This window comes from Oncorhynchus clarkii, chromosome 2 (assembly GCF_045791955.1).
Source record: "Oncorhynchus clarkii lewisi isolate Uvic-CL-2024 chromosome 2, UVic_Ocla_1.0, whole genome shotgun sequence".
NCBI lineage: Eukaryota > Metazoa > Chordata > Actinopteri > Salmoniformes > Salmonidae > Oncorhynchus > Oncorhynchus clarkii.
In genome coordinates this window covers 74,535,263-74,560,049 of record NC_092148.1, presented here as the reverse complement: position 1 = coordinate 74,560,049, position 24,787 = coordinate 74,535,263, and the positions used below count along the sequence as shown (strand labels likewise).

The 24,787-nt window shown below is 41.8% G+C and overlaps 1 protein-coding gene across 1 annotated transcript in view; it reads left to right on the top strand.

The window, feature by feature from the left end:
- Positions 1-14,539, top strand: part of LOC139373620 (carboxylesterase 2b) — a 35,933-nt gene extending 21,394 nt beyond the window's left edge. The window contains exons 13-25 of the mRNA XM_071114342.1: positions 115-294; positions 1,291-1,491; positions 1,713-1,851; positions 4,820-4,953; positions 5,932-6,085; positions 6,259-6,363; positions 6,486-6,587; positions 7,432-7,572; positions 8,290-8,367; positions 8,474-8,621; positions 10,995-11,144; positions 13,877-13,949; positions 14,038-14,539. Of these exons, the coding sequence (XP_070970443.1) occupies positions 115-294; positions 1,291-1,491; positions 1,713-1,851; positions 4,820-4,953; positions 5,932-6,085; positions 6,259-6,363; positions 6,486-6,587; positions 7,432-7,572; positions 8,290-8,367; positions 8,474-8,621; positions 10,995-11,144; positions 13,877-13,949; positions 14,038-14,221 (1,789 nt within the window). The 3' untranslated portion in view covers positions 14,222-14,539. The remainder of the gene's footprint in view (positions 1-114; positions 295-1,290; positions 1,492-1,712; positions 1,852-4,819; positions 4,954-5,931; positions 6,086-6,258; positions 6,364-6,485; positions 6,588-7,431; positions 7,573-8,289; positions 8,368-8,473; positions 8,622-10,994; positions 11,145-13,876; positions 13,950-14,037) is intronic.
- Positions 14,540-24,787: the final 10,248 nt, after the last annotated feature.

Here is a 24,787-nt window from a genome sequence, read left to right as displayed (position 1 = left end):
GTAAGGGTGCTAATATATTTTGCTGCCACTGTATCTGTTGAACCAAATGAATTTGTAGGAACAGAGTATTATTTACAATTGTGTGTGTGTGTGTGTGTGTGTGTGTGTGTGTAGGTCTCCTAATGGGGCCGGCCTGGTTCAGTGGCCACAGTATGGACTAGAAGGACATTACCTTGGGATAGGGCTGGAGCAGGTACCTGGTCAACACCTGAAGAGGGACCGCTTCACCTTCCTGACACAGACTGTTCCTGAGAAACTACGTTTGGGTCGAGAGAAGATGGAGCAAAGTGATCTGTAGGGTGCCATTCTTTTATTTATGTTAATTTACGGTGGATTCGGAAAGTATTCAGACCCCTTCCCTTTTTCCACCTGTTGTTATGTTACAACCTTATTCTAAAATGCGTTAAATAAAAAAATGTCCTCATCAATCTACACACAATACCTCATAATGACAAAGCGAAAACAGGTTTAAAAAAAAGTTTGGTAGAGAAATACCTTATTTACATAAGTATTCAGACCCTTTGTTATGAGACTCGAAATTGAGCCCAAGTAAATCCTGTTTCCATTGATCATTCTTGAGATGTTTCTACAACTTGATTGGAGACCACCTGTGGTAAATTCAGGTGATTGGACATGATTTGGAAAGACACACCTGTCTATATAAGATCCTACAATTGACAGTGCATGTCAGAGCAAAAACCAAGCCATGAGGTCAAATGAATTTTGCTAGAGCTCAGAGAGATCTTGATGAAAATCTGTTCCACAGCACTCAGGACCTCAGACTGGGGTGAATGTTCACATTCCAACAGGACAATGACCCTAAGCACACAGCCAAGACAACGCAGGAGTGGCCTCGGGACAAGTCTCTGAATGTCCTTGAGTGGCCCAGCCAGAGCCTGGATTTTAACCCGATCGAACATCTCTGAAAAGACCTGAAAATAGCTGTGCAGCGACGCTCTCCATCCAACTCTGCAGAGATGAATAGGAAAAATGCAGGTGTGCCAAGCTTGTAGCGTCAAAGCCAAGACTTGAGGCTGTAATCGCTGCCAAAGGTGCTTCAACAAAGTACTGAGTAAGGGGTCTGAATACTTATGTAAATGTGATATTTTTTATGTTTTCTTTTTTATAAATGTGCAAAAATGTCAACCTGTTCTTTGCAGTGTCATTATGGGTTATTGTGTGTAGGTTTTAATCCATTTTAGAATACGACTGTAATGTAACAAAATGGGGAAAAAGTCAAGAGGTCTGAATACTCTCCAAATGCAATGTCAACTGGGGATTTCTCAACAGGCCAAAAACTGGGCCGGTGGTCCAGACAAAACTGGGGGGTCTGAGAGGGCAGTATGTGAGCGTAAAGGGGAAGGAGACTGTGGTACAGGCCTACCTGGGTGTGCCGTTTGCCAAACCACCTGTTGGCCCACTGAGACTGACCCCGCCCCAGCCTGTGGAGGGATGGGAGAGAGTAAGGGACGCCACCCAGCAGCCTCTCATGTAAGATCAGCAAGGTCATGAACAAACAATTAATATCAAGGAAGTTCTTGGTTGAAGAAAGGTTAGATCAATAATCAGTAAATAATTTGAAAAATCAACAAATCAAGCACAGTCAATGTACACAGTGAGGCAAGCAGAATGTGAAAACCACTACCTGGCTTATACAATGCGCAGAGACCTGGTGAAACTTGGATATTAAAAAGGTGTTCCGTGTTTTACAGGTGTCTTCAAGACAGACAGCGTACAGTAGACTTTGTGTCCAACTGGTCAATCAAAGTGGAAATCCCAGCAGTGTCAGAAGATTGTCTTTACCTCAACATATACACCCCGGCTAAACCTGCTGAGAATACCAAGCTTCCTGTAAGTTTAATAGAAGACACACACAGATTATAACTTATCAAGTTATCAAGTCTTGGTCCTGGGTACCCAAAGAGGTGCACATATTTGTTCTAGCCATGCACTACCACACAGGATTCAACTAGGCCATAGATGGGCAACTTTGATGGGGCTGGGGGCCACAAGTAAATCGGAACTTATCATGAGGGGCCGCAGTGGCTGGGGGGTCTGCTTACCCTTGTCATGTCTTTGGCTATGCCGGATTAAGTGATATGACATGCTATTCTATAAAATAGTTTCTCTGTAATTCATATTACCTGATTAAGCGAATCAGGTGAATGTAATTAACTAGAAAAAAAAAGTTGGGGCACCACGAAATAATGTTTATAGAGCTGTTATCTTCCAAATAACCTCTTAAAGACCTAGTAATCTTTTACATCAATAGCAGTCAATATTTAATCGTCACCTTGTTTAGTCTCATCTGAAAGTTGTAAATTCCTCACAAACCCTGGCTAACAAGTTGAATCAGCAATACAAAATTTGGTTTAATTATTTATTTACTAAATACCTAAATAATCACACAGAATTACATATACACAGAATGTTGATTACAAATTATGTCATAAAGGAAAAAGTCCTTAGCGGACAGAACAGATATGACAGCTGGTTACACAAAGAAAGGGGGTGGGATTTTGAATGAAAGAGCGGGAAGACTAAGGAACAAAGGGAGAAGCTATGTCTCTATCGGGCTGTAGGCAGCTACTCTATTGTAAATACAGTATCTTATGCATTCTAAATTACCACCCATTTGAAAAAGGAAAATGCAATAAATATTTACTCTGAGCTGCGCTTCGATCGGTTGGTCGTAGATGGGATGCCGGGTTGTCCTTTGAAGAATGTCTGTTGGTAGAATGGATACTTGGTAGTACCGTCGTGTTGTGGTAGAAAATATACTCTGTCCGTCCTCTCCGAGCCCACGTCTACAGATGCTCCGCTAACGCGACGGCTATCACTTCTTTAGTGAATAAGAGTTCAAAGTTCCTACCAAGTTGCCATGCTATATGCCCATGCTATATTCTGGCTGGTATAGTCAAAATTCATCCTTCCAGCGTGTAGGTTGTCACCTTCACATTGAAATTTGATGCTAATTTTGTTAGGTTCTCTAAGGTTGGCTTAGTTCTGTAGGTGGTCTTTGTCCTTTCAACGTGGGGATCTCAAGTCCATACGTCCTTGGAACAGGTTATTATCTGAGCCCTTTTAACATAGGACCGTCGCCCTAACGTCCTCGGAACAGAAAGTTACATTTTTGTCAAGGGGCTTATATAGGATTGGGAGAGAGGGCCGTGTTTCATAGTTTACACCCAGTGTCTGTTCATATGGGCGGGGCCTCTGAGTGAGCAGAGTGGTGTTCTTCTGACAAACCGTTCTCTCATTAAGAAGCTAAAATTACATTTAATCTTTTCACAAATAGTTTCATATTTAAACATTTAAATTGCACAAATTGCATTCCATGTGAATCTGATAACTAGAATGTGTCGACTTTCCAAGATACAGTTTATGTCATCCTGTGTTGAAGGAATTCTAAATTCCTCTGTATTATTTCCCAATCAGAATGAAATACTCTGTCAATGCATTCGAAGGGTTTGTAAGACCCTATATATTTATAAGAATGGACAGAGCCCCGGTCTTAAAAGTCAGATAACAGCGTTTAATTCAAGAGAGTACTGGTACATACACATTTTTCCACAGGTTATAAACTGAAAATGACGTCAGCGTTTTCTAAATGTTCTCTCTCTTCATGACACGGGTAGAGAGGCCCTATAGTTTTCGAGCCTTCCCTCCTCACCTGAAGCCAAAGTCAGTCATTGTAAATCAGCATTCTAGACAGTCTGGAGATAGTTCATTCATTTGTACAAAGGAACAGACCGTCATTGTTACTAAACTCCTGACTATATTATATACAATTGGGAATGGGAGCAAGAGAGAAAATTAATTATGTACAGTACATAATAGCATTTGGACTAGTCAGTCCTGATTGAAATGTATACATAATTAGTCATCATTGATAAAAATTCCCTTAACATCCTGTCATTAGTAATAATGTCTCAGACAACAACTGATCTCATATTCCTTAAGTACCAACCGAAATATGGTTATATTTCCCATCTTTTGATGTCACCAGACTCTCCCTGTTAACAAAGGGATTTTCAATAGTCACATCGGTAGAGTGGAGAGAGGAAAAGGGGAAAGGTATTTATGGGGGTCATAAACCTCCCCCATCAAGCCAACGTCATGACACCCTCATCCATACCCATACATGCAGTCAGAACTGCCGCTAGCATTTTGGGGCCCTAAGCAAAAGTTTGTTGAGGGGCACCTCCATCTTGCTTAGCAAAATACTCTTGACAGCGAAAAGAAGATTTAGCAATTCGTTTCATGCAATTCTACTCATTTTGCCATGGGGTGGAGAGAAATGTTCATAGTTTTGAATATACTATATGAGTGAGGGTGACTAACAAAATCAATGGGTGCAACCCAGTTGGTAATTCAACCATGATTGCTACAAATTTAGATAGCTGGCTGCTAGACTAATTTTCCAATCTAATAAATTTTTGGGGGATTGTCATTCAATCAATCAAACGTATTTATTGAGCCCTTTTTACATCAGCAGATGTCATGAAGTGCTTATACAGAAACCCAGCCTAAAACCCCCAAAAGTGAGCAATGCAGATGTAAAGTCAGTGACTGACCTAACAAGAGAAAAACTGCTGATGCACAACAGAAGTTTGAAATTGCACGTTGTGTATTCTACTATTCTAACTCTTAACAGTAAGTTGAGACCCAGACTGAGTTCCTAAAAATAAAAATAAATGTTTTTGGGGGGAAATTGATGCGCGGGCCTACAAAAGGTAGGCCACTAATCAATGAATCATCAATCACTCTGGTACAGCTTGTGTTCAGATGATCAGCATGTATTGCTTGTGTTTCTCAGGTCATGGTTTGGATCCATGGTGGCGGATTCGCCATGGGTTCTGCATCAACATATGATGGTTCTGCTTTGGCTGCATACCAGGATGTGGTTGTGGTGGTGATCCAATACCGTTTGGGACTGCTGGGGTTCTTCAGGTAAGACTGAACCACACACAATTGGAACCAACTTTTCTGCAGCCGTCATTGACAAACATTTGGCACAACACCTTTAAAAAAGAAATCTACCTCTGCCGATCATTTGTTGACTTTATAGCACTCTCAGAAGGCATGAATCATTGACTTTATAGCACTCTCAGAAGGCATGAATCATTGATTCACTGTTAGTTTTATACTTAAGACATGACTCTGCTCTTGTGCTTTAGAATTTGTGAATTTTGTCTCTTGTATGTCAGTTGGATAGGCTTTCATTCTTAATGACCAATGGGTTTTCAGGATCAACACCAGTGGTGTAAAGTACTTAAGTAAAAATACTTTAAAGTACTACATAAGTCGTTTTTGGGGTATCTGTACTTTGCTATTTATATTTGACAACTTTTACTTTTACATTTTCCCTGACACTCAAAAGTACTTATTACATTTGGAATGCTTAACAGGACAGGAAAAGGGTCTAATTCACGCACTTAAAGAGAATATCCCTGGTCATATCTACTGTATCTGATCTGACTGAGTCACTAAACACAAATGCTTTGTTTGTAAATTATGTCTGAGTGTTGGAGTGTGCCCCTGTCTATCTGTAAATACAAAAATAAAAAATAATCGTGCCATCTGGTTTGCTTAATATAAGGAATTTGAAATGATTTATAATTCTACTTTTAATACTTAAGTATATTTTAGCAATTACATTTACTTTTGATACTTAAGTATATTCAAAACCAAATACTTTTAAACTTTTACTCAAGTAGGGTTTTACTGGGTGACTTTCACTTGAGTCATTTTCTATTAAGGTATCTTTACTTTTACTCAAGTATAACAATTGGGTACTTTTTCCACCACTGATCAACATTGTAAAGTTTTGGTGACATAGTTAATGAGTGTATTTGATGTCTATTTCACCTGTTTTGGGTCTATGTTGAAGACATTATTTGACTTAAGTTTCCCATCTCTTCCATACAGCACAGGAGACAAGTATGCCCCAGGAAACATGGGACTACTTGACCAGGTGGAAGCCTTGCGGTGGGTCCAGGAGCACATCCACAACTTTGGGGGCGACTCCAAGTCGGTCACCATATTTGGAGAGTCTGCTGGTGGAGTGAGTGTGTCGTTACTGGTGAGGGCACACGCGCGCGCACGCACACACACACACACACACACACACATGCACAAACATACATAAGCGCACACACACAGAAACGCACCTACACAGAAGCGCACACACACATATACACACACAGATTGTTTGTGCTGTTGAACAGGCTCTAAACATGTTCTCTTTTTTGCTAGCTTCATTCACCGTTGTCTGCTGGTCTGTTCCATCGTGCGATAGCTGAGAGTGGTACTGCAGCTATGGACGCTATCATAAATTCCGACCCCCTGTCTGTGGCCCAGGTATTTTCAAACTCTTTCTCGCCACAAAAAAAAGGTAAACACTGTCATAGGTATACATCACACCATCAATTTCCTATTTTTCATCACAACCATGGCAAGTGATTATTTTGTTTGTGTCATAGATGGTGGCAACCATATTGGGCTGTAACAGCAGCAACACAGAGCAGATTGCAGACTGTGTGGAGAAGTTGACTGCTGATGACATAGTTAATGTTCATAAACAGGTGAGATGTCCTGGACACCAGAATTATTTGAGCACTGTTCTCTGATATAAAAGCCACAACAAACTTTTAGGCTTAGTTATATTAGCTTTTTCTTTTTTTGTAACTCAGTCGGGGTCTCTGCTTACTATTGAGAGTAAGAATAGTAGAATACACCAGGTGCCATTTTCTCTTGTTAACATTTTTAGATTAGTAGCTAGTCTAGCCAGTTTTTTAAACTTGTAGTAATCATGGCTGAATATCGACAAGGATTTTGTTAGTCATTTTCACTCAGATATCACATTAACATGGCATAAGTCATTACAAAATGTGTAGAATTGCAGGAAATTAGCTTTAAAACTGCACAAATGGATTTCCACCCAATGGCAAAATGGGTAGAATTGCAGAAAATTTGCTGTAAATCTATCTTTGACCCATGGCAAAATGAATATATTTGCTTGACTGTTCTAAAATTACAATCTTTTCTCTCCACCCCATGGCAAAATGTGTAGAATTGCAGAAATTGTGCTTTGAAACTGCAGTATTTTCTCTACACCTTATGGCATAATGTGTAGAACTGCTGGAAATGTACTTTAAAAATAAAATATTTATCTCCACCATCAAGAGGGGGGCCACCAACATATTTTGCCACAAGGTGTGAAGCCCCACAACCAAATCTCGTTTATGGCATCCAAAAGGCTAAAGCCGGCCCAACATAGCCTACAGTGTTTTCCAGCGAGCCATATTTGTGAGCGAGTACTGAGCTTAAACTTTCCCCAGAGGCATACTGCTTGAATGCAGTGTGATTTTGCACTTTTTATCTGGCAGCCCCTGAATAATTATGTTCTCAACATTTGTCTTTTTAAAGAACAAAATGTTGCGAATAGGTGTGACTGTTGGTGGGCATTTCCTGCCCAAGTTGTTGACTGAGACTTTCCATAACCACGAGATGCACAAGGTGCCGTTTCTGACGGGCACCAATACTGATGAAGGTTGGCTACTGGCGAACGTAAGTCAGCTTTGAACATGTATTTTAATATGCATAACAACTGAATATTGGATGTGACTTGGATAACACTTTAAGTTAAGAACCTTAAGTTAACAGAAAGTTGTTCTTTCTGCTAATTAGGGACGGTTTCATCAACTATAGTAACAGCTTTAGGCCATATTAACATGTTATATCATTCTTTAGCAATTGTTTTTCAAATGCATAGGAATGTAGTAATGTTTTTATTAATATACAAGTGGTATGAGGGGAGGTCACTTTCACTTTTGTAATAACAAAAAAACGTTCCACTCGTACTGTGTAAAATGTTAATACAATGTCGTTACATTGAGCGACACATGTTTAAAGGGATAGTTTGGGATTTTTGCAATGCCCTTTATATCTACTTCCCTAGAGCCAGATGAACTCGTGGATACCATTTTATGTATCTGCATCCAATATGAAGGTACATAAAGGTAGTTTCGCAAGTAAATTCTAACTAGCATGTTAGCTGTTCCCATAGACTTCCAGTCATTGACTAGAGCTTATTAGCAACTTCTTTCAAACTGCATTGAGATGCATAAAAATGGTATCGACGAGTTCATCTGAATTTGGGGAAGTAGATAAAAGGCCTCATTGCAAAAATCCAGAACTATCCCTTTAAGAGTGACAAAGTGTCACTGACTTGATTTTCATTTTCCAATTACAATGGTTGAATGTTGTACTCCTTGTACTCCCTAGATGATGGCACCTCCTGGTTGGGTGGATGGAATAGACCGGGAGCAGGTCATGCCTCTTTTGGCATTATGTTACCCTGATGTAAATATATGCAGTCACACCTGCCAAGAAATTGCTCAGATGAAATGCCTCATTACTGATTACAATGCATGATGTGGCTATGCTGAATGGCCTTTGTCTCATTCAGCCTAAGGATCAGTGGATAACTGAGCTGATAGCAGATGAATACCTGGGAACCTCTGGAGATCGGATTAAAAACCGTGATGGGTTCATTGAGCTGGTTGGGGATGCTTTGTTTACCATTCCTGCTCTTAAAACAGCAGGCTTCCACAGAGGTAAGCTCAGGAGTCAAGGACATTAAAGTGGATGTAGATGTTTCCTCATCCTGAAAGTAGTCAATGGGCCAGGAGAAACTCTAATCCAAGCCGCTACAAGTTTAAACTTCAGTCACTGCTAGATAAAATCAATGGAAGTGATAGGGGGATCCGTCCAATATTCTAAATTTCATCATGACCAAATCAACTCCATCTGACATCAAATACATTTTTATTGGTCACATAGACATATTTAGCAAATGTTATTGCGGGCGTAGTGAAACTCTTGTAAATCAAGTTGGAAAATCCTGAATTTCCCTTTTAATCAATTAATTATTAGAGGTTCAAGGAGCTAAGCTGGATGAAACCCTATTGTATTTGTTGCCATTGATTGTTATTAATTAATTTGGTGAAAAAATACAAATTCCTGTGAGATAATAAGGCCTAGGAGGATGCAACCCTGCATGATGGTAAAGAGTCATGGGCCACAACCCTCACGCAATGCCATGCCAATTGGCCACATGGTGGCGCTATAACACGCAATTGAAAATTCACTTTTTTGGGGGGGGGGGTCTCCCGGGTGGCGCAGTGGTCTTAGGTACTACATCGTAGTGCTAGCTGTGCCACCAGAGATTCTGGGTTCGAACCCAGGCTCTGTCGCAGCGGGCCACGACCGGGAGCTCCATGGGGCGACGCACAATTGGCCCAGCGTCGTCCGGGTAAGGGAGGGTTTGGCCGGCAGGGATATTCCTTCATCGCACACCAGCAACTCCTGTGGCGGACCGGACGCAGTGCACGCTGACCAGGTCGCCAGGTGTATGGTGTTTCCTCCGACACATTGGTGCAGCTTGCTTCCGGGTTGAATGTGCGTTGTGTCAACAAGAATCAGTGCGGCTAGGTTGGGTTGTATTTCGGAGGACGCATGGCTCTCGACCTTCGCCTCTCCCAAGTCCATACGGGAGTTGCAGCGATGAGACAAGATTGTAACTACTACCAATTGGATACCACGAAATTGGGGAGAAAAAAGGGGTCAAAAAAAGAAGAAAATGCACATTTTTGAAAGGTCAAGCCGTTACCCAGTGTGACCTAGAGTCCTGAAATTTGATACATTGATCCGTCTCATAACATGAAACAAATTTGCCTCAAGAACCCAATATGATGGAGTTTCCGCCATGTTGAATTTTTTTTTAAACACTTAACGCTAATACTCTGGCACCAAATGACCGATCTGCTGAAACTTGATATATAGCATCTATGGACCAAGGTTAGTCTAACAACATGGCCGCTACTTGCCAATAAACATTAACAAGGACGTTGTCTGGCACATAAATGCATATAAATCAGACACAAAAATGTGTATTGTAACAAAACTTGATACACACTATTAAGACTCAACATAAGCACGCACATTGAGATCCACCATACAGTGGCGCCATATCTCTTGATCTATTTGACCCGGCGATTCCATTTTTCAAACATGCTCAGGGATGTGAGTCTAGGTTTGACCTTATGATGGCGCTGTTGGGACAGGAAAGAACAATTATGCAAGCTCATTTGCTTATAGTGGCCATGTTGTTTAAGGTAGAGTCTGGGGAAAAAAGATGTGCTTCTATAGAAGCTAAATACCAAATTTGGTACCAATTGGTCCAGTAGTTCTGGAGAAGAAGATGTTTAAAGTACTCAACATCATAAAAAATTGTCCAAAATACAGGTAACTGCAGCAATAAAGGAAACACCAACGTAAAGTGACTTAATAACATGTTGGGCCATCACAAGCCACCAGAACAGCTCCAATGCGCCTTGGCATAGATTCTACAAATGTCTGGAACTCTAATGGAAGGATTCCTCCACGAAAAATTCCATCATCGTTTTGTTTGAAAACGCTGTCTCAGGCGCCGCTGTTCAATTGGGTTGAGATCTGGTGACTGAGACACACACACACACACTTTAAACCCCCCTATGCTCCTGTGAGACCCTTCTTTCAAAGTCTAGCCATGGTAGCCAAAAGAACGGCCAACTGGACATTTCGATACATGACCCTAAGCTTGACGGGATGTTAATAAACTCAGGAACCACACCTGTGTGGAAGCATCTGCATTCAATATACTTTGTGTCACTCATTTACTCAAGTGTTTCCTTTATTTTGGCAGTAACCTGTACATCAAAAGCATATTGCATGATCTGTTAGATTTTGAGTTCTCATATTCAGCATGCATGGTAAGAGTACAGAAGCAGCTCATCCTAGAGTGATGTGTCCAATTTCTCTTGATTGTGGGGCCATAGTTCGAACCCTGCCATGGCTGCTTGCAGTTATGTTTCATCAATGTTCTTAGTTTGTCGAGATGGTTGTGTGCAATCTTTCCATAATTGTTATTGTCTTATCCCACACAACAGATGCAGGTGTGCCTATGTACCTGTATGAGTTCCAGCAAACTCCCAGCATGCTTAAGAAGATGAGGCCGAGTTTCGTTGGGTCTGACCATGGAGATGAGCTTATGTTTGTTTTTGGATACTGCTTCACAACATCACATGTTACAGTTGATGGTAACGAAATACTCTACCAACTCTACCTGCAATACCCCTGATCTTTGCCATAAATCATGTACACTATATATACAAAAGTATGTGGACACCCCTTCAAATTTGTGGATTCAGCTATTTCAGCTACACCTGTTGCTGACAGGTATATCAAATTGAGCACACAGCCATGCAATCTCCATATACAAACATTGGCAGTAGAATGGCCATACGGAAGAGCTCAGTGACTTTCAACACGGCACCGTCATAGGATGCCACCTTTCCAACAAGTCAGTTTGTCAAATTTCTGCCCTGCTAGAGTTGCCCAGGTCAACTGTAAGAGCTGTTTTTGTGAAGTGGAAATGTCTAGGAGCAACAGTGGTAGGACACACAAGCTTACAGAACAGGACTGCCGAGTGCTGAAATGCGTAAAAATCATCTGTCCTCGGTTACAGTACTCACTACCGAGTTCCAAACTGCCTCTGGAAGCAGCTTCATGAAATTGTTTCCATGGCCGAGCAGCCTAAGACATGCACAATGCCAAGTGTCGGCTGGAGTGGTGTAAAGCTCGCCGCTATTGGACTCTGGAGCAGTGGAAATGCATTCTCTGGAGTGATGAATGACCCTTCACTATCTGGCAGTCCGACGGACGAATCTGGGTTTGGCGGAGCGCTATGAATTCGTGATAACTGTAAAGTTTGGTGGACGAGGAATAATGGTTTGAGGCTATTTTTCATTCTAGGCCCCTTAGTTCAAGTGAAGGGAAATCTTAACACTACAGCATACAATGACATTCTAGACGATTCTGTGCTTCCTACTTTGTGGCAACAGTTTGGGGATGGCCCTTTCCTGATTCAACATTGCAATGCCCCCGTGCACAAAGCGAGGTCCATACAGAAATGGTTTGTCGAGATTGGTGTGGAAGAACTTGACTGGCCTGCACAGAATACTGGCCTCAACCCCATTGAACACCTTTTGGATTAATTGACTGCAAGCCAGGCATAATCGCCCAACATCAGTGCCAACCTCACTAATGCTCTTGTGGCTGAATGGAAGCAAGTCCCCTCAGCAATTTTCCAACATCTAGTGGAAAGCCTTCCCAGAAGAGTGGATGCTGTTTGTAGCAGCAAAGGGGAGACCAACTACATATTAATGCCCATGATTTTGGAATGAGATATTTGGCGAACAGGTGTCCACATAGTTTTGGTCATGTAGTCTATGTCATAAGCACTCACCACTAACTAGTTAAACTCAGCAAAAAAATAAACATCATCTCACTGTCAACTGCGTTTATTTTCAGCAAACTTAACATGTGTAAATATTTGTATGAACATAAGTTTCAACAACTGAGACATAAACTGAATAAGTTCCACAGACATGTGACTAACATAAATTGAATAATGTGTCCCTGAACAAAGGAGGGGTCAAATTCAAAAGTAACAGTTAGTGTCTGGTGTGGCCACCAGCTGCATTAAGTACTACAGTGCATCTCCTCCTCATGCACTGCACCAGATTTGCCAGTTCTTGCTGTGAGATGTTACCCCACTCTTCCACCAATGCACCAGCAAGTTCCTGGACATTTCTGGGGGGAATGGCCCTAGCTCTCATTCTCCGATCCAACAGGTCCCAGACGTGCTCAATGGGATAGAGATTCGGGCTCTTTGCTGGCCATAGCAGAACACTGACATTCCTGTCTTGCAGGAAATCACACATAGAACGAGCAGTATGGCTGGTGGCATTGTCATGCTGGATGGTCATGTCAGGATGAGCCTACAGGAAGGGTACCACATGAGGGAGGAGGATGTCTTCCCTGTAACGCACAGCGTTGAGATTGCCTGCAATGACAACAAGCTCAGTCCAATGATGCTGTGACACACCACCCCAGACAATGACGGACTCTCCACCTCCAAATCGATCCCGCTCCAGAACACAGGCCTCGGTGTAATGCTCATTCCTTTGACGATAAACGCGAATCCGACGATCACCCCTGGTGAGACAAAACCGCGACTCTTCAGTGATGAGCACTTTTTGCCAGTCCTGTCTGGTACAGCGACAGTGGGTTTGTGCCCATAGGCGACGTTGTTGCCGGTGATGTCTGGTGAGGACCTGCCTTACAACAGGCCGACAAGCTCTCAGTCCAACCTCTCTCAGCCTATTGCGGACAGTCTGAGCACCGATGGAGAGATTGTGCGTTCCTGGTATAACTCAAGCCATTGTTGTTGCCATCCTGTACCTGTCCCGCAGGTGTGATTTTCAGATGTAGCGATCCTGTGCAGGTGTTGTTTCACGTGGTTTGCCGCTGCCAGGATCATCAGCTGTCCGCCCTGTCTCCCTGTAGCGCTGTCTTTCACAGTACTGACATTATAATTTATTTCCCTGGCCACATCTGCAGTCCTCATGCCTCCTTGCAGCATGCCTAAGGCACGTTCACGCAGATGAGCAGGGACCCTGGGCATCTTTCTTTTGGTGTCAGTAGAAAGGCCTCTTTAGTGTCCTAAGTTTTCATAACTGTGACCTTAATTGCCTACCGTCTGTAAGCTGTTAGTGTCTTAACAACATTTCCACAGGTGCATGTTCATTAATTGTTTATGGTTCATTGAACAAGCATGGGAAACGGCGTTTAAACCCTTTACAATGAAGATCTGTGAAGTTATTTGGATTTTGAATAATTATCTTTGAAAGACAGGGTTCTGAAAAAGGGATGTTTATTTTTTTGCTGAGTTTACTAACTCATTTACTAACTAATTTTTTTCTTTCAGCCTTATGTACAGAGGAAGATGAACAGCTAAGCGGAATCATGATGAGTTACTGGGGCAACTTTGCTCGTACAGGGTAGGAGCTTGTTCTATGTTTTTAAAACACATTGTTTAAACAAAAATAATAGGTAACAGTTATATGTTATTAACTTCACTGTGTTTAGGTCTCCCAACGGGGTCGGCCTGGTTCAGTGGCCACAGTACGGACCAGAAGGAGATTACCTGGGGATAGGGCTGGAGCAGGTACCTGGTCAACACCTGAAGAGGGACCGCTTCACCTTCATGACAAAGATCCTCCCTGAGAAAGTGCATTTGGTTCAAGAGAAGATTAAGCACAGCGAGCTGTAAGGCTCATCATCTCAAAAGTTTTTTTAATTTATCAACTCAGACTGTTAACTGAAATCAAACTTCAAATGTACAGTATTATTGCTAACAATTTAAATCTGCAGGCATTGCATGATCATGAGCACAGTGTACATGACCTAGAGCACAATTTAACAATAATTTGGATGCACTGAATGTACTGTATGAATAGAATCTCAGATAAAATTTTAAGGAAACATTATTCTACAGTAAGATACCCCATTGATTCTTACTAATCCAAGTTGATTTTATAGCATTTACATTGTACTGTTCATTGAATAAAACCGACTGTTCATTTTCCAACCCATTGCTATTCACTGGAATTATTTGAGGGGGCTCTAGTCGTAGCGAGCATGACATGCCTTGGATATTTTATGTGAAAATAAAAAATCTACAAACTAAGCCCCAAAATGACGAAGTGAAAACAGGTTTTTATCTAAAGAAAAATTGTACTTTTATAAAAAACTGAAATTCCTTATCTACATAAGTATTCAGACACGAAATTGAGGTCAAGTGCATCCTGTTTCCATTGATCATCCTTGAGATGTTTCTACAACTTGATTGGAGTCCACCTTGGGGGGGAGGGGCATTTGATTAGATGTTCAGGAGTCTTATGGCTTGGGGAAAGTAGCTGTTTAGAAACCTCTTGGACCTAGATGTGGCCCTCTGATACTGCTTGACATGTAGTAGCAGAGAGAACAGTCTATGATTATGGTGGCTGGAGACTTTGACAATTTTTAGGGCCTTCTTCTGACACCGGCTGATGTAGAGGTCCTGGATGGCAGGAAGCTTGGTTGCAGTGATGTACTGGGCCGTACGCACTACCCTCTAGTGCCTTTCGGTCAGAGGCCGAGCATTTGCCATACCAGGCAGTGATGCAACCAGTCAGGATGGTCTTGATGGTGCCGCTGTAGAACCTTTTCAGGATCTGAGGACCCATGCCAAATGTTTTCAGTGTCCTGAGGGGGAATAGGTTTCGTCGTGCCCTCTTCATGACTGTCTTGGTGTGCATGGATCATGTTAGTTTGTTGGTAATGTGGACATCAAGGAACATGAAGCTCTCAACCTGTTTTGCTACAGTCCTGTCGATGAGAATGGGGGCATGTTCAGTCCTCCTTTTCCAGTAGTCCACAATCATCTCCTTTGTCTTGATCATATGAGGGAGAGGTTGTTATCCTGGCACCACACGGACAGGTCTCTGACCTCCTCCATATAGGCTGTCTCGTCGGAACATTCCAGTTGGGAAAGGGCAGTGTGGAGTGCAATAGAGATTGCGTCATCTGTGGATCTGTTAGGGCGGTATGCAAATTGGAGTGGGTCTAGGGTTTCTGGGATAATGGTGTTGATGTGAGCCATGACCAGCCTTTCAAAGCACTTCATGGCTACAGACGTGAGTGCTACAGGTCGGTAGTCATTTAGGCAGGTTACCTTAGTGTTCTTGGGCACAGGGACTATGGTGCTCTGCTTGAAACATGTTGGTATTACAGACTTAGACAGGGAGAGGTTGAAAATGTCAGTGAAGACACTTGCCAGTTGGTCAGCACATGCTCGGGGTACACTTTCTGGTAATCCATCTGGCCCTGAGGCCTTGTGAATGTTGACCTGTTTAAAGGTCTTAATCACATCTGCTGTAGAGAGCGTGATCACACAGTCGCCCGGAACAGCTGATGCTCTCATGCATGTTTCAGTGTTACTTGCCTCGAATCGAGCATAGAAGTAATTTAGCTCGTCTGGTAGGCTTGTGTCACTGGGCAGCTCTCGGCTGTGCTTCCCTTTGTAGTCTGTAATAGTTTGCAAGCCCTGCCACATCCGACGAGCATCGGAGCCGGTGCAGTACAACTTTAGTCCTGTATTGACGCTTTGCCTGTTTGATGGTTCATCGAAGGGCATAGCGGGATTTCTTATAAGCTTCCAGGTTAGAGTCCCACTCCTTGAAAGTGACAGCTCTACCCTTTAGCTCAGTGCGGATGTTGCCTGTAATCCATGGCTCCTGGTTGGGGTATGTACGTACAGTCACTGTGGGGACGACATCATTGATGCACTTATTGATGAAGTTGGTGACTGATGTGGTGTACTCCTCAATGCCATCGGAAGAATCCCGGAACATATTCCAGTCTGTGCAAAACAGTAGCTTAGCATCTGCTTCATCTGACCACTGTTTTATTGACCGAGTCACTGGTGCTTCCTGCTTTAATTTTAGCTTCTAAACAGAAATCAGGAGGACAGAATTATTGTCAGATATGCCAAATGGAGGGCAAGGGAGAGCTTTGTACGCGTCCCTTTGTGTGGAGTAAAGATAGTCTAGAGTTTCTTTCCCCTCTGGTTGCACATTTAACATGCTGGTGGAAATTTGGCAAAACGGATTTGTTTTCTTGCGTTAAAGTCCCCGGCCACTAGGAGCGCCGCCTCTGGATGAGCGTTTTCCTGTTTCCTTAAGGCGGTATACAGCTCATCGAGTGTGGCCTTAGTGCCAGCATCAGTCTGTGGTGGTATATAGACAGCTACGAAAAATACAGATGAAAACTCTCTAGGTAAATAGTGTGGTCTACATCTTATCATGAGATGCTATACCTCAGGCGAGCAAAACCTCAAGACTTCCTTAGATATCGTGCACCAGCTGTTGTTTACAGATATACATAGACCGCCTCCCCTTGTCTTACCAGAGGCTACTGTTCTATCCTGCCTATACAGTGTAAAACTCACCAGCTGTATGATTTTCATGTCTTCGTTCAGCCACGACAGTTTTTAATGTCCCGTTGGTAGGATTAATCTTGCTCGTAGATCATCAATTTTATTTTCCAATGATTGCATGTTTGCCAATAGAATGGACGTCATTTTAGTTTTACTCGCTCGCCTACGAATTCCCATAACCCAGCCAGATCTCCTCCTTTTTCTCTGTATTCTCTTCACGCAAATGACGGGGACAGTTGACAGTGCATGTCAGAGCAAAAACCAAGCCACAATGTCGAAGGAATTGTCCATAGAGCTCCGAGACAGGATTGTGTCAAGGCACATATCTGGGGAAGGGTACCAAAACATTTCTGCAACATTTAAGGTCCCCAAGAACACAGTGGCCTGAGCAATCAGGGGAGAAGGGCCTTGGTCAGGGAGGTGACCAAGAACCCGATGGTCACTCTGATAGAGCTCTAGAATTCATCTGTGAAGATGTGAGAACCTTCCCAGTAGGACAACCATCTCTGCAGCACTCCACCAATCAGGCCTTTATGATGGAGTGGCCAGACGGAAGCCACTCCTCAGTAAAAGGCACATTTTACACAGCTCATTTTGAGTTTGCCAAAAGGCACCTAAAGACTCTCAAGCCATGAGAAGCAAGATTCTCTGGTATGATGAAACCAAGATTGAACTCTTTGACCTGAATTCCACGCCTGGAGAACCTGGCACTATCCCTACGGTGAAGCATGGTGGTGGCAGAATCATGCTGTGGGGATGTTTTTCAGAGGCAGGGACTGGGAGACTAGTCAGGATCAAGGGAAAGATGAACAAAGCAAACTATAGAGAGGTTCTTGATGAAAACCTGCTCGAGACTGCTCAGAACCTTAGACTGGAGCAAAGGTTCACCTTCAAATAGGACAACGAACCTAAGCACACAGTCAAGACAATGCAGGAGTGGCTTCGGGACAAGTCTATGAATGTCATTGAGTGACCCAGCCAGAGCCCGGACTTAAACCCGATCGAATATCTCTGGAGAGACTTGAAAATAGCTGTGCCGCAACGCTCCCCATCCAACCTGACAGAGCTTGAGAGGATCTGTAGAGAACAGAATGGGAGAAACTACCCAAATACAGGTATGCCAAGCTTGTAGCGTCATACCGAAGACTCAAGGCTTTAATCGCTGCCAAAGGAGCTTCAACAAAGTTCTGAGTAAAGGGTCTGAATACTTATGTAAATGTGATGTTTCCATTTTTATTTGTAATTAATTTGCTAATATTTCTTAAAACCTGTTTTTGCTTTGTTGTTATGGGATATTGTGTGTAGATTGATGAGGGTTTTTAAAAAACATTTTTTTTGAATTAGGTTGTAACCTGACAAAATGTGAGAAAAATCAAGGGGTCTGAATACTTTCCGAAGGCACTGTGTATGGGCCAGATTACGATTTAGGAAATTACGCATTTCTTATGCATGCCTTTCCAATGCACTTCCCAGTAGTTGGTATTCAGACTTACCTTATGAAGGTGCCTAAGTGCATTTATCTTAGCCATCCCTTTAAATCCCTTTAAATACTTTCAGTTCAAATTCTGTCGACAGACTCAATAGAATACATGAAGAGAAAAGGTTCAGAATATTAGGGATCAATGAAAGAAAGCCATCTAAATATATGCATATTCATCTCAGTTTCACCACCAATTGATAGATTTAAAAAATACTTTGTTCTGGTAAATTATTTAGGGTTTGGAAAGTATTTATGAATCATAAAAAAACAGGTTTGGAGAGCCTTTACGCACAAAATAAAGAAAATTATGGTTTGATTCATTCAGAAAATTGCTACATTGTTTTTTAACCCATGGTAATGTTGGAAGATTAGTGTACATATAAATATACTAGGTAGATTAGTGTTCAAAAGTAGACTATACCCTCATCTATTGCCTGCACTAACCATGTGTGGTTACTGTGTGATGACACAGCCAAGTATTGCGCCATGCATCGACTTCAAACAGTTACGGCTTGATCTGCGTTCCGCACCATAACGGTTTAATTAGAACGTCTTTTTTTTAATATTATCAACTGTTACAAATGATCCTCAGCAACAACCACATGGCTGTGATGGCGTTTACAGGGGAAGCAAATTAAGTTAAAGAAACAATGTAATTATATTGAATGATAATGTAGGCTACACCAGCTGTCGTGACTTGACTAACAATCTGAGGACTGTTATTTATCTAATCAACTAACTATGTTTAATTGTTACAGGATTTAAATTAATCATGTAAACAATGAACTCATTAGGATCTGGGGCACCACGAGAGTGTTTCTTTAAAGAGTTACCATCTCCCGAATTAAACTCTAAAAGGTCTTTACCTATCGCATCTATAAACAGTCAACTTATTAATTATAACCTCGTATCATATCACCATTCTGAACAGTCATCACCTCCTTGCATCTGCAAAAACCAGAGCCTTACTAATTCAGTACTACACAAATTGGTTTAATTATTTATTACTAGCTAATTAAATGGCAACACAGGATAAACATACACGCTTAAGTTAAAAACAGGTCCCATGCAGAATGACAACAATATGGCTGCTTGTTACAAAAGAGATGGTGAGGGTGAGAGAGACAGAAACACTTAACATTGGTACATTTAGAAACAACACTCACCTACAGTAACCATATACTTTGCACACGAACCACTGCCCGCTTTGAGTAAGAAATCATGAATGTATTTACATGAAATGCCGAGTCCACCGTGGGTCTCTCTCGGTGGAAAAGGAGTTGGGCCTTTTTGCGGCACGCTTGTAAGGCTCTGATTGTCCAAAAGGGTTCCAACAAGTCTTCTACTGTTGTTCTCCTCTGTAGTTGTCCGGTATCCGGTGACTTGTTGTGCAGTCCTGAACAGAACTACATAATTTATTTTCCTTCCATTCGCTCTTGAAGATGCTTCTTTGAAGATAGGCTAGCCAGCCGTGTTGACGGTTCCCAGTGGAGTGATGAGAGTAGAGTAATACGATGGTTTGAGCAGAGTAGTATCAATCAATCAAATGTATTTATAAAGCCCTTTTTACATCAGCCGATGTCAAAGTGCTGTACAGAAACCCAGCATAAAAAACCCAAACAGCAAGCAATGCAGATGTAGAAGCACGGTGGCTGAGGTGAGTTTATTGTCTCTACCTCGTGTTGATATTAAAAGTTCAAACCACTTTAAACGTGCAGCTACAGCTTGACACTTTTCTGGTCTAGCATGTTCATTTCTTAACCCATAATTTTATACAGTTTATTTGAAAGGGGAGGTTCCGTCAGGCTGACATGCTCTCTGACCTCACTCAGGGCGGTGGCTACTTACTGTGCACGGGTATATAAAAACAATGATCTCTTATAGCTTCTCAAGTCACATCCCCCTCATAACAAAAACACTTTCATCATGTTTTATATTACATGCACAACACATAGTGTGGTAGTGGGTGTACTTTCCAAGTTACAGTATTTCCCCTATAACATATTTTATGTCATCATAAAATAACAAACAAAATTACATTAGTGTTCTATAGATCGCCTCTGACCATTCCCCACGTTCTATGTTAGAAATATTGTTCCAGTATTTGCTTTGAACGTGTTAGAGTTTCGGCGGGAAAAGTATCTTGAAACAAAGGACATTCCTTTGGTGAATATTGGAGAGGGAGACCTGAATCTTCTCCCCTTGATTTACAACAGGACATGAGTTGTTAATCCCATCTAGTTCTTTCCTCCCGCTCTGTGATTGAAGTTAATCATTGTAAACCTGATCTGACCTATTTGGATTCTCGTGGACAGTCATGACACAACTGAAGGGAACTAACAGTAAATTGGCAGTTGAATATGTGTTCTTATTATACCTACTAAAGGTCGATACTGATAGTGACTAATATTTAACATGATATAAATAGGATACAGAGAAAGTTGGGGTAGCCTATAATTAAGACATTCAAGTGACCATTCCTTCAAGTTAAAAGGCAATACAATTAAAATTCTGCATAATGGCACAGCTTTTCATCAACTTTACAGGCTAGAGGTTGAGAGAGCAGGTGAGAGAGGGAGGGAGGGCGAGAGGGAGGGCGAGTGGGAGGGCGAGAGAGAGGTTAGAAAACATCAGGTCCGGGACATGGTAGCACGTCTGGTGAACAAGTCAGGGTTCCATAGCCTCTGGAAGAACAGTTGAAACTGGAGCAGCAAGCACGACAAGGTAGCACTTCTGGTGAACAGGTCAGGGTTCCATAGCCACAGGCAAAACAGCAGAAACTGGATCAGCAGCACGACCAGGTGGATTGGGGACAGCCAGGTGTCATCAGGCCAGGTAGTCCCGAGGCCTGGTTCTAGGGTTCAGGTCCTCAGAGAGAGAGAGAACTGCAGCCCGCAATTCGAGGCATTCCTGCATGTGGGCATTCCTGCATCTGCAGGAACCCCTCTTTATACTTTTATGGGTACATTTTTAAGCTATGACTCCAGTACATAGGTAGGAGGCATGGGCCTTCTAGTAAAGTAGATGGTGGTAATGCACTGTAACGTTGGATGCCAACCACCGATAAACCCCACAGAAGAGGCAGGGGCGAAAATGGTAAGTAGCACTAGCTAGTACACACTGGTAGTGTCCTGTCGTGCACTGTTTTAGTTGGGAGCAAAAAAACACTGTGTGCTAGCTTAGCCAGCTAGTCTTAAGGAGGACTCCGATACAAAGGAGGTGGGAAGCAACACCGTATGCTAGATAATTAAATAGCAAGCTAGCTAGCATACGGTGTTGTCCCCACCTGCTGTGTACAGGAGTAGCTAGCTGTAGGCGGGGGATACACCGGTAGACAGTGTCCTTCGCAAGCTAGCAAATAGTCTCGCTCACTATCAAGCTAGTACACGGTGTCGCTAACTAGCAAGTTAGAACATGGTGTCGCCCCAGCCTCCCGTCCTTCGCCCTGCCTGTCGTGCACTGTTTTCCTGCAGTTCTGTTAATGACGGTGGGGGCAGGCGGGAGCAAAGGACACTGTCTACTAGTGTTGCTCCTGCTAGTTAGCAAAGAGGACTCCGGTACACAGCAGGCTGGGGCAACAAAACTCAGATAATATTTTTATTTCCCTATTGAACCACATTCAAAGTGTCTTACAAGCATGAAAATGAATGTCCACATGCAGGAACGCCCCCGAATTGCGGGCTGCAGTTGCACACTATTGGAATTATTTGGGATTTATGTAAAAGTCAGAATACAGCATATCTGCAGACACACCTCCGCCACACCTTCATTTATTCAATATCCACCCAAAACAAATAGCAGGTGAATAGCACTATTCTCAGACTTAAATTCAAGAGAGAAAAGTGCATAAAAATATTACGTTCCATTTACACACGCTTAACTCAGGTCGGGATCTGGCCTATGGTGATGAAGTGAAAATCTGAGGCCCGCACCCAACCCTGACCGGCAAAAATAGAAAATACCCTGTAGGCTAGTCAGACGACATAACTATTTTTTGACGGGGTGGAGTATTTTTTGGGGCCCAATTTAGATATGATTTTGCTTATAGTTTCCAACATTTTGGTAAGCTATTTGTTTTTCACCTTGTCTATAAGATACATGCAGCTTCTCTTCTGTCATTATATGTTGCCCAAAAGGACTAAATAAACCCTTGCTCACCAGAAAAATTTCAAATTACAGAACATCAGTAACATTTTCTTTGCTTTTTAAGCGGAGCAAAGAAGTTTTGAGACCCGGAAGAAAATGCTATGAAAAAAATAAAAATAAACTAATGGGTAAGATTTTCTGAGAAAAAATTTCAAAAAACAGTTTGATCAGTTGTAAGGAATTAGGAAGCTGTGAAAACTACCCAACATGTTTCTCATTAGATATCAGTTTGGCTTGGATGCATATTTAAAGTGGTTGAAATACGATCAGCTTTTATGATGCTGATATAATAGCACCTCTACAGATGGTCCCTAAATGTGCATTAACATTCTTTCAAGATGCTGAAAGAAAGAAATCTCTCTACTCCTGTTCCTGAGTCAAAATGTACATTTGGTGTATACTTTTACTGCAAGAAATACATAATTATGCATGAGTTAGTCTTTAATATTACATGAGAGAGGAGGCTGGTGGGAGGAGCTATAGTAATGGCTGGAATGGAATTTTTGGGACGATATAAAACTCAAACAAATGGAAACCACATTTGACTCCGTTCCATGTATTCCATTCAAGCCATTACAATGAGCCCCTCCTATAGCTCCTCCCACCAGCCACCACTGGAGAGGTCATAGACCTAGTCAGTGACCAGATTTAAGTTTCCATTTAACCAATCTGAACAGCAGGCTACAGTTCTCTTGGCGTACCATAGGCGTACCATAGGTCCCCTTCTTGTGACTGTCTAATTTGTGTAGGGCCTCACAATCACACATAACATAGGCACTGCTATCATCGTCTTTTAACACTTAAAATCTTTCCCAAAAATAACGTTTTTTCTTTATTTTCAACTCTACATTTAGCATATTTTTTCTTATTGAATTCAACTCAGATATTGTCATTTTTGCCTAAGTGGATCAATGTTAACTTTTACTGGCCATTCCCAAAACCATTTGGCTATTTGGCCTGGGTACTTCTGTGCTTGCAAACTCCCTTAAAATACCTTCACTTGAAAAACTAGAAAAAAGCAACAATATACACTAACATTCGAAAGTTTGGGGTCACTTAGAAATGTTCTTGTTTTTGGAAGAAAAGTTTTTTTTTGTCCATTAAAATAACATCAAATTGATCAGAAATACAGTGTTGACATTGTTACTGTTGTAAATTACTATTGTAGTGGGAAACGGCAGAGTTTTAAGCAGGACAGTTTTCAGCTGTGCCAACATAATTGCAAAAGGGTTTTATGTAGATATTCCATTAAAAATCATCCGTTTCCAGCTACAATAGTAATTTACAACATTAACGATGTCTACACTATATTTCTGATCATCAACTTGATGTTATTTTAATGGACAAAAAAGTGTTTTTCTTTCAAAAACAAGGACATTCCTAAGTGACCCCAAACGTTTGAATGGTAGTGTATTACTGTTTGTCCCTCTTGATATGCCATAGCAACATAGCCAGTATACACTTACTCAAAATAGTCTAAATTAATCTAAGATAATTAAAGAAATCTGTCATTTATTTTGATGTTTCTGCCAAGGTCTCAGGCACTTTTTTAACTAAGATGTTTGGTGCAGTATTTCAAGTGAAAAAAATTACATGAAAACTTGTCTGCATTTAATGACCAACACTTCCTCGAATAATCCTGTACATAGTTCCCACTTGTACTAGGAGTAGACAGACCTAGTACTGTTGACCAACTACAGACGAGGGGGCATAACTTCGGCTTCCCTCAGGTAAAAATGTTGTTTGCTTGAACAGACGAAAAAATAAACCTACCGAACACCAAAACGAACAAAAACGTCACAAAATGTGTTTTGACTGGTAAGCATGCGACAGGCTTTAGAATGCTACCCGGAATCCTTGGGACGTCTCACCCCATTGAAGTTGCCCTTTAAAATGGTTAAGGTTAATAAGGGCAGTACTTGAGTTGGACTGATAAATTACGGTACTCATTTTGGCTTTATATTTCAGTGCAGGAGCTCCACAATACTTTGACCTAATATTCTATAAGAGGAACAGGAGCTCAAGTAGAACATTTGAGGTGCAGGTACTCAGCTCCAGTGAGCTCCTGCCAAGTCAAAAGTAAGGGTTACGGTCAGGGTTTAAGGTAGGGACGTCCCAGAATGCACTAACACTTTAGAAAGTGCTTTTAGATCCAAGAGACAGAATGAGCAAATGTGTGCGCTTATTTTAAATGGAAAATGTCAGCATTATTGTGTGGAAAAAGAGAGTAGAAA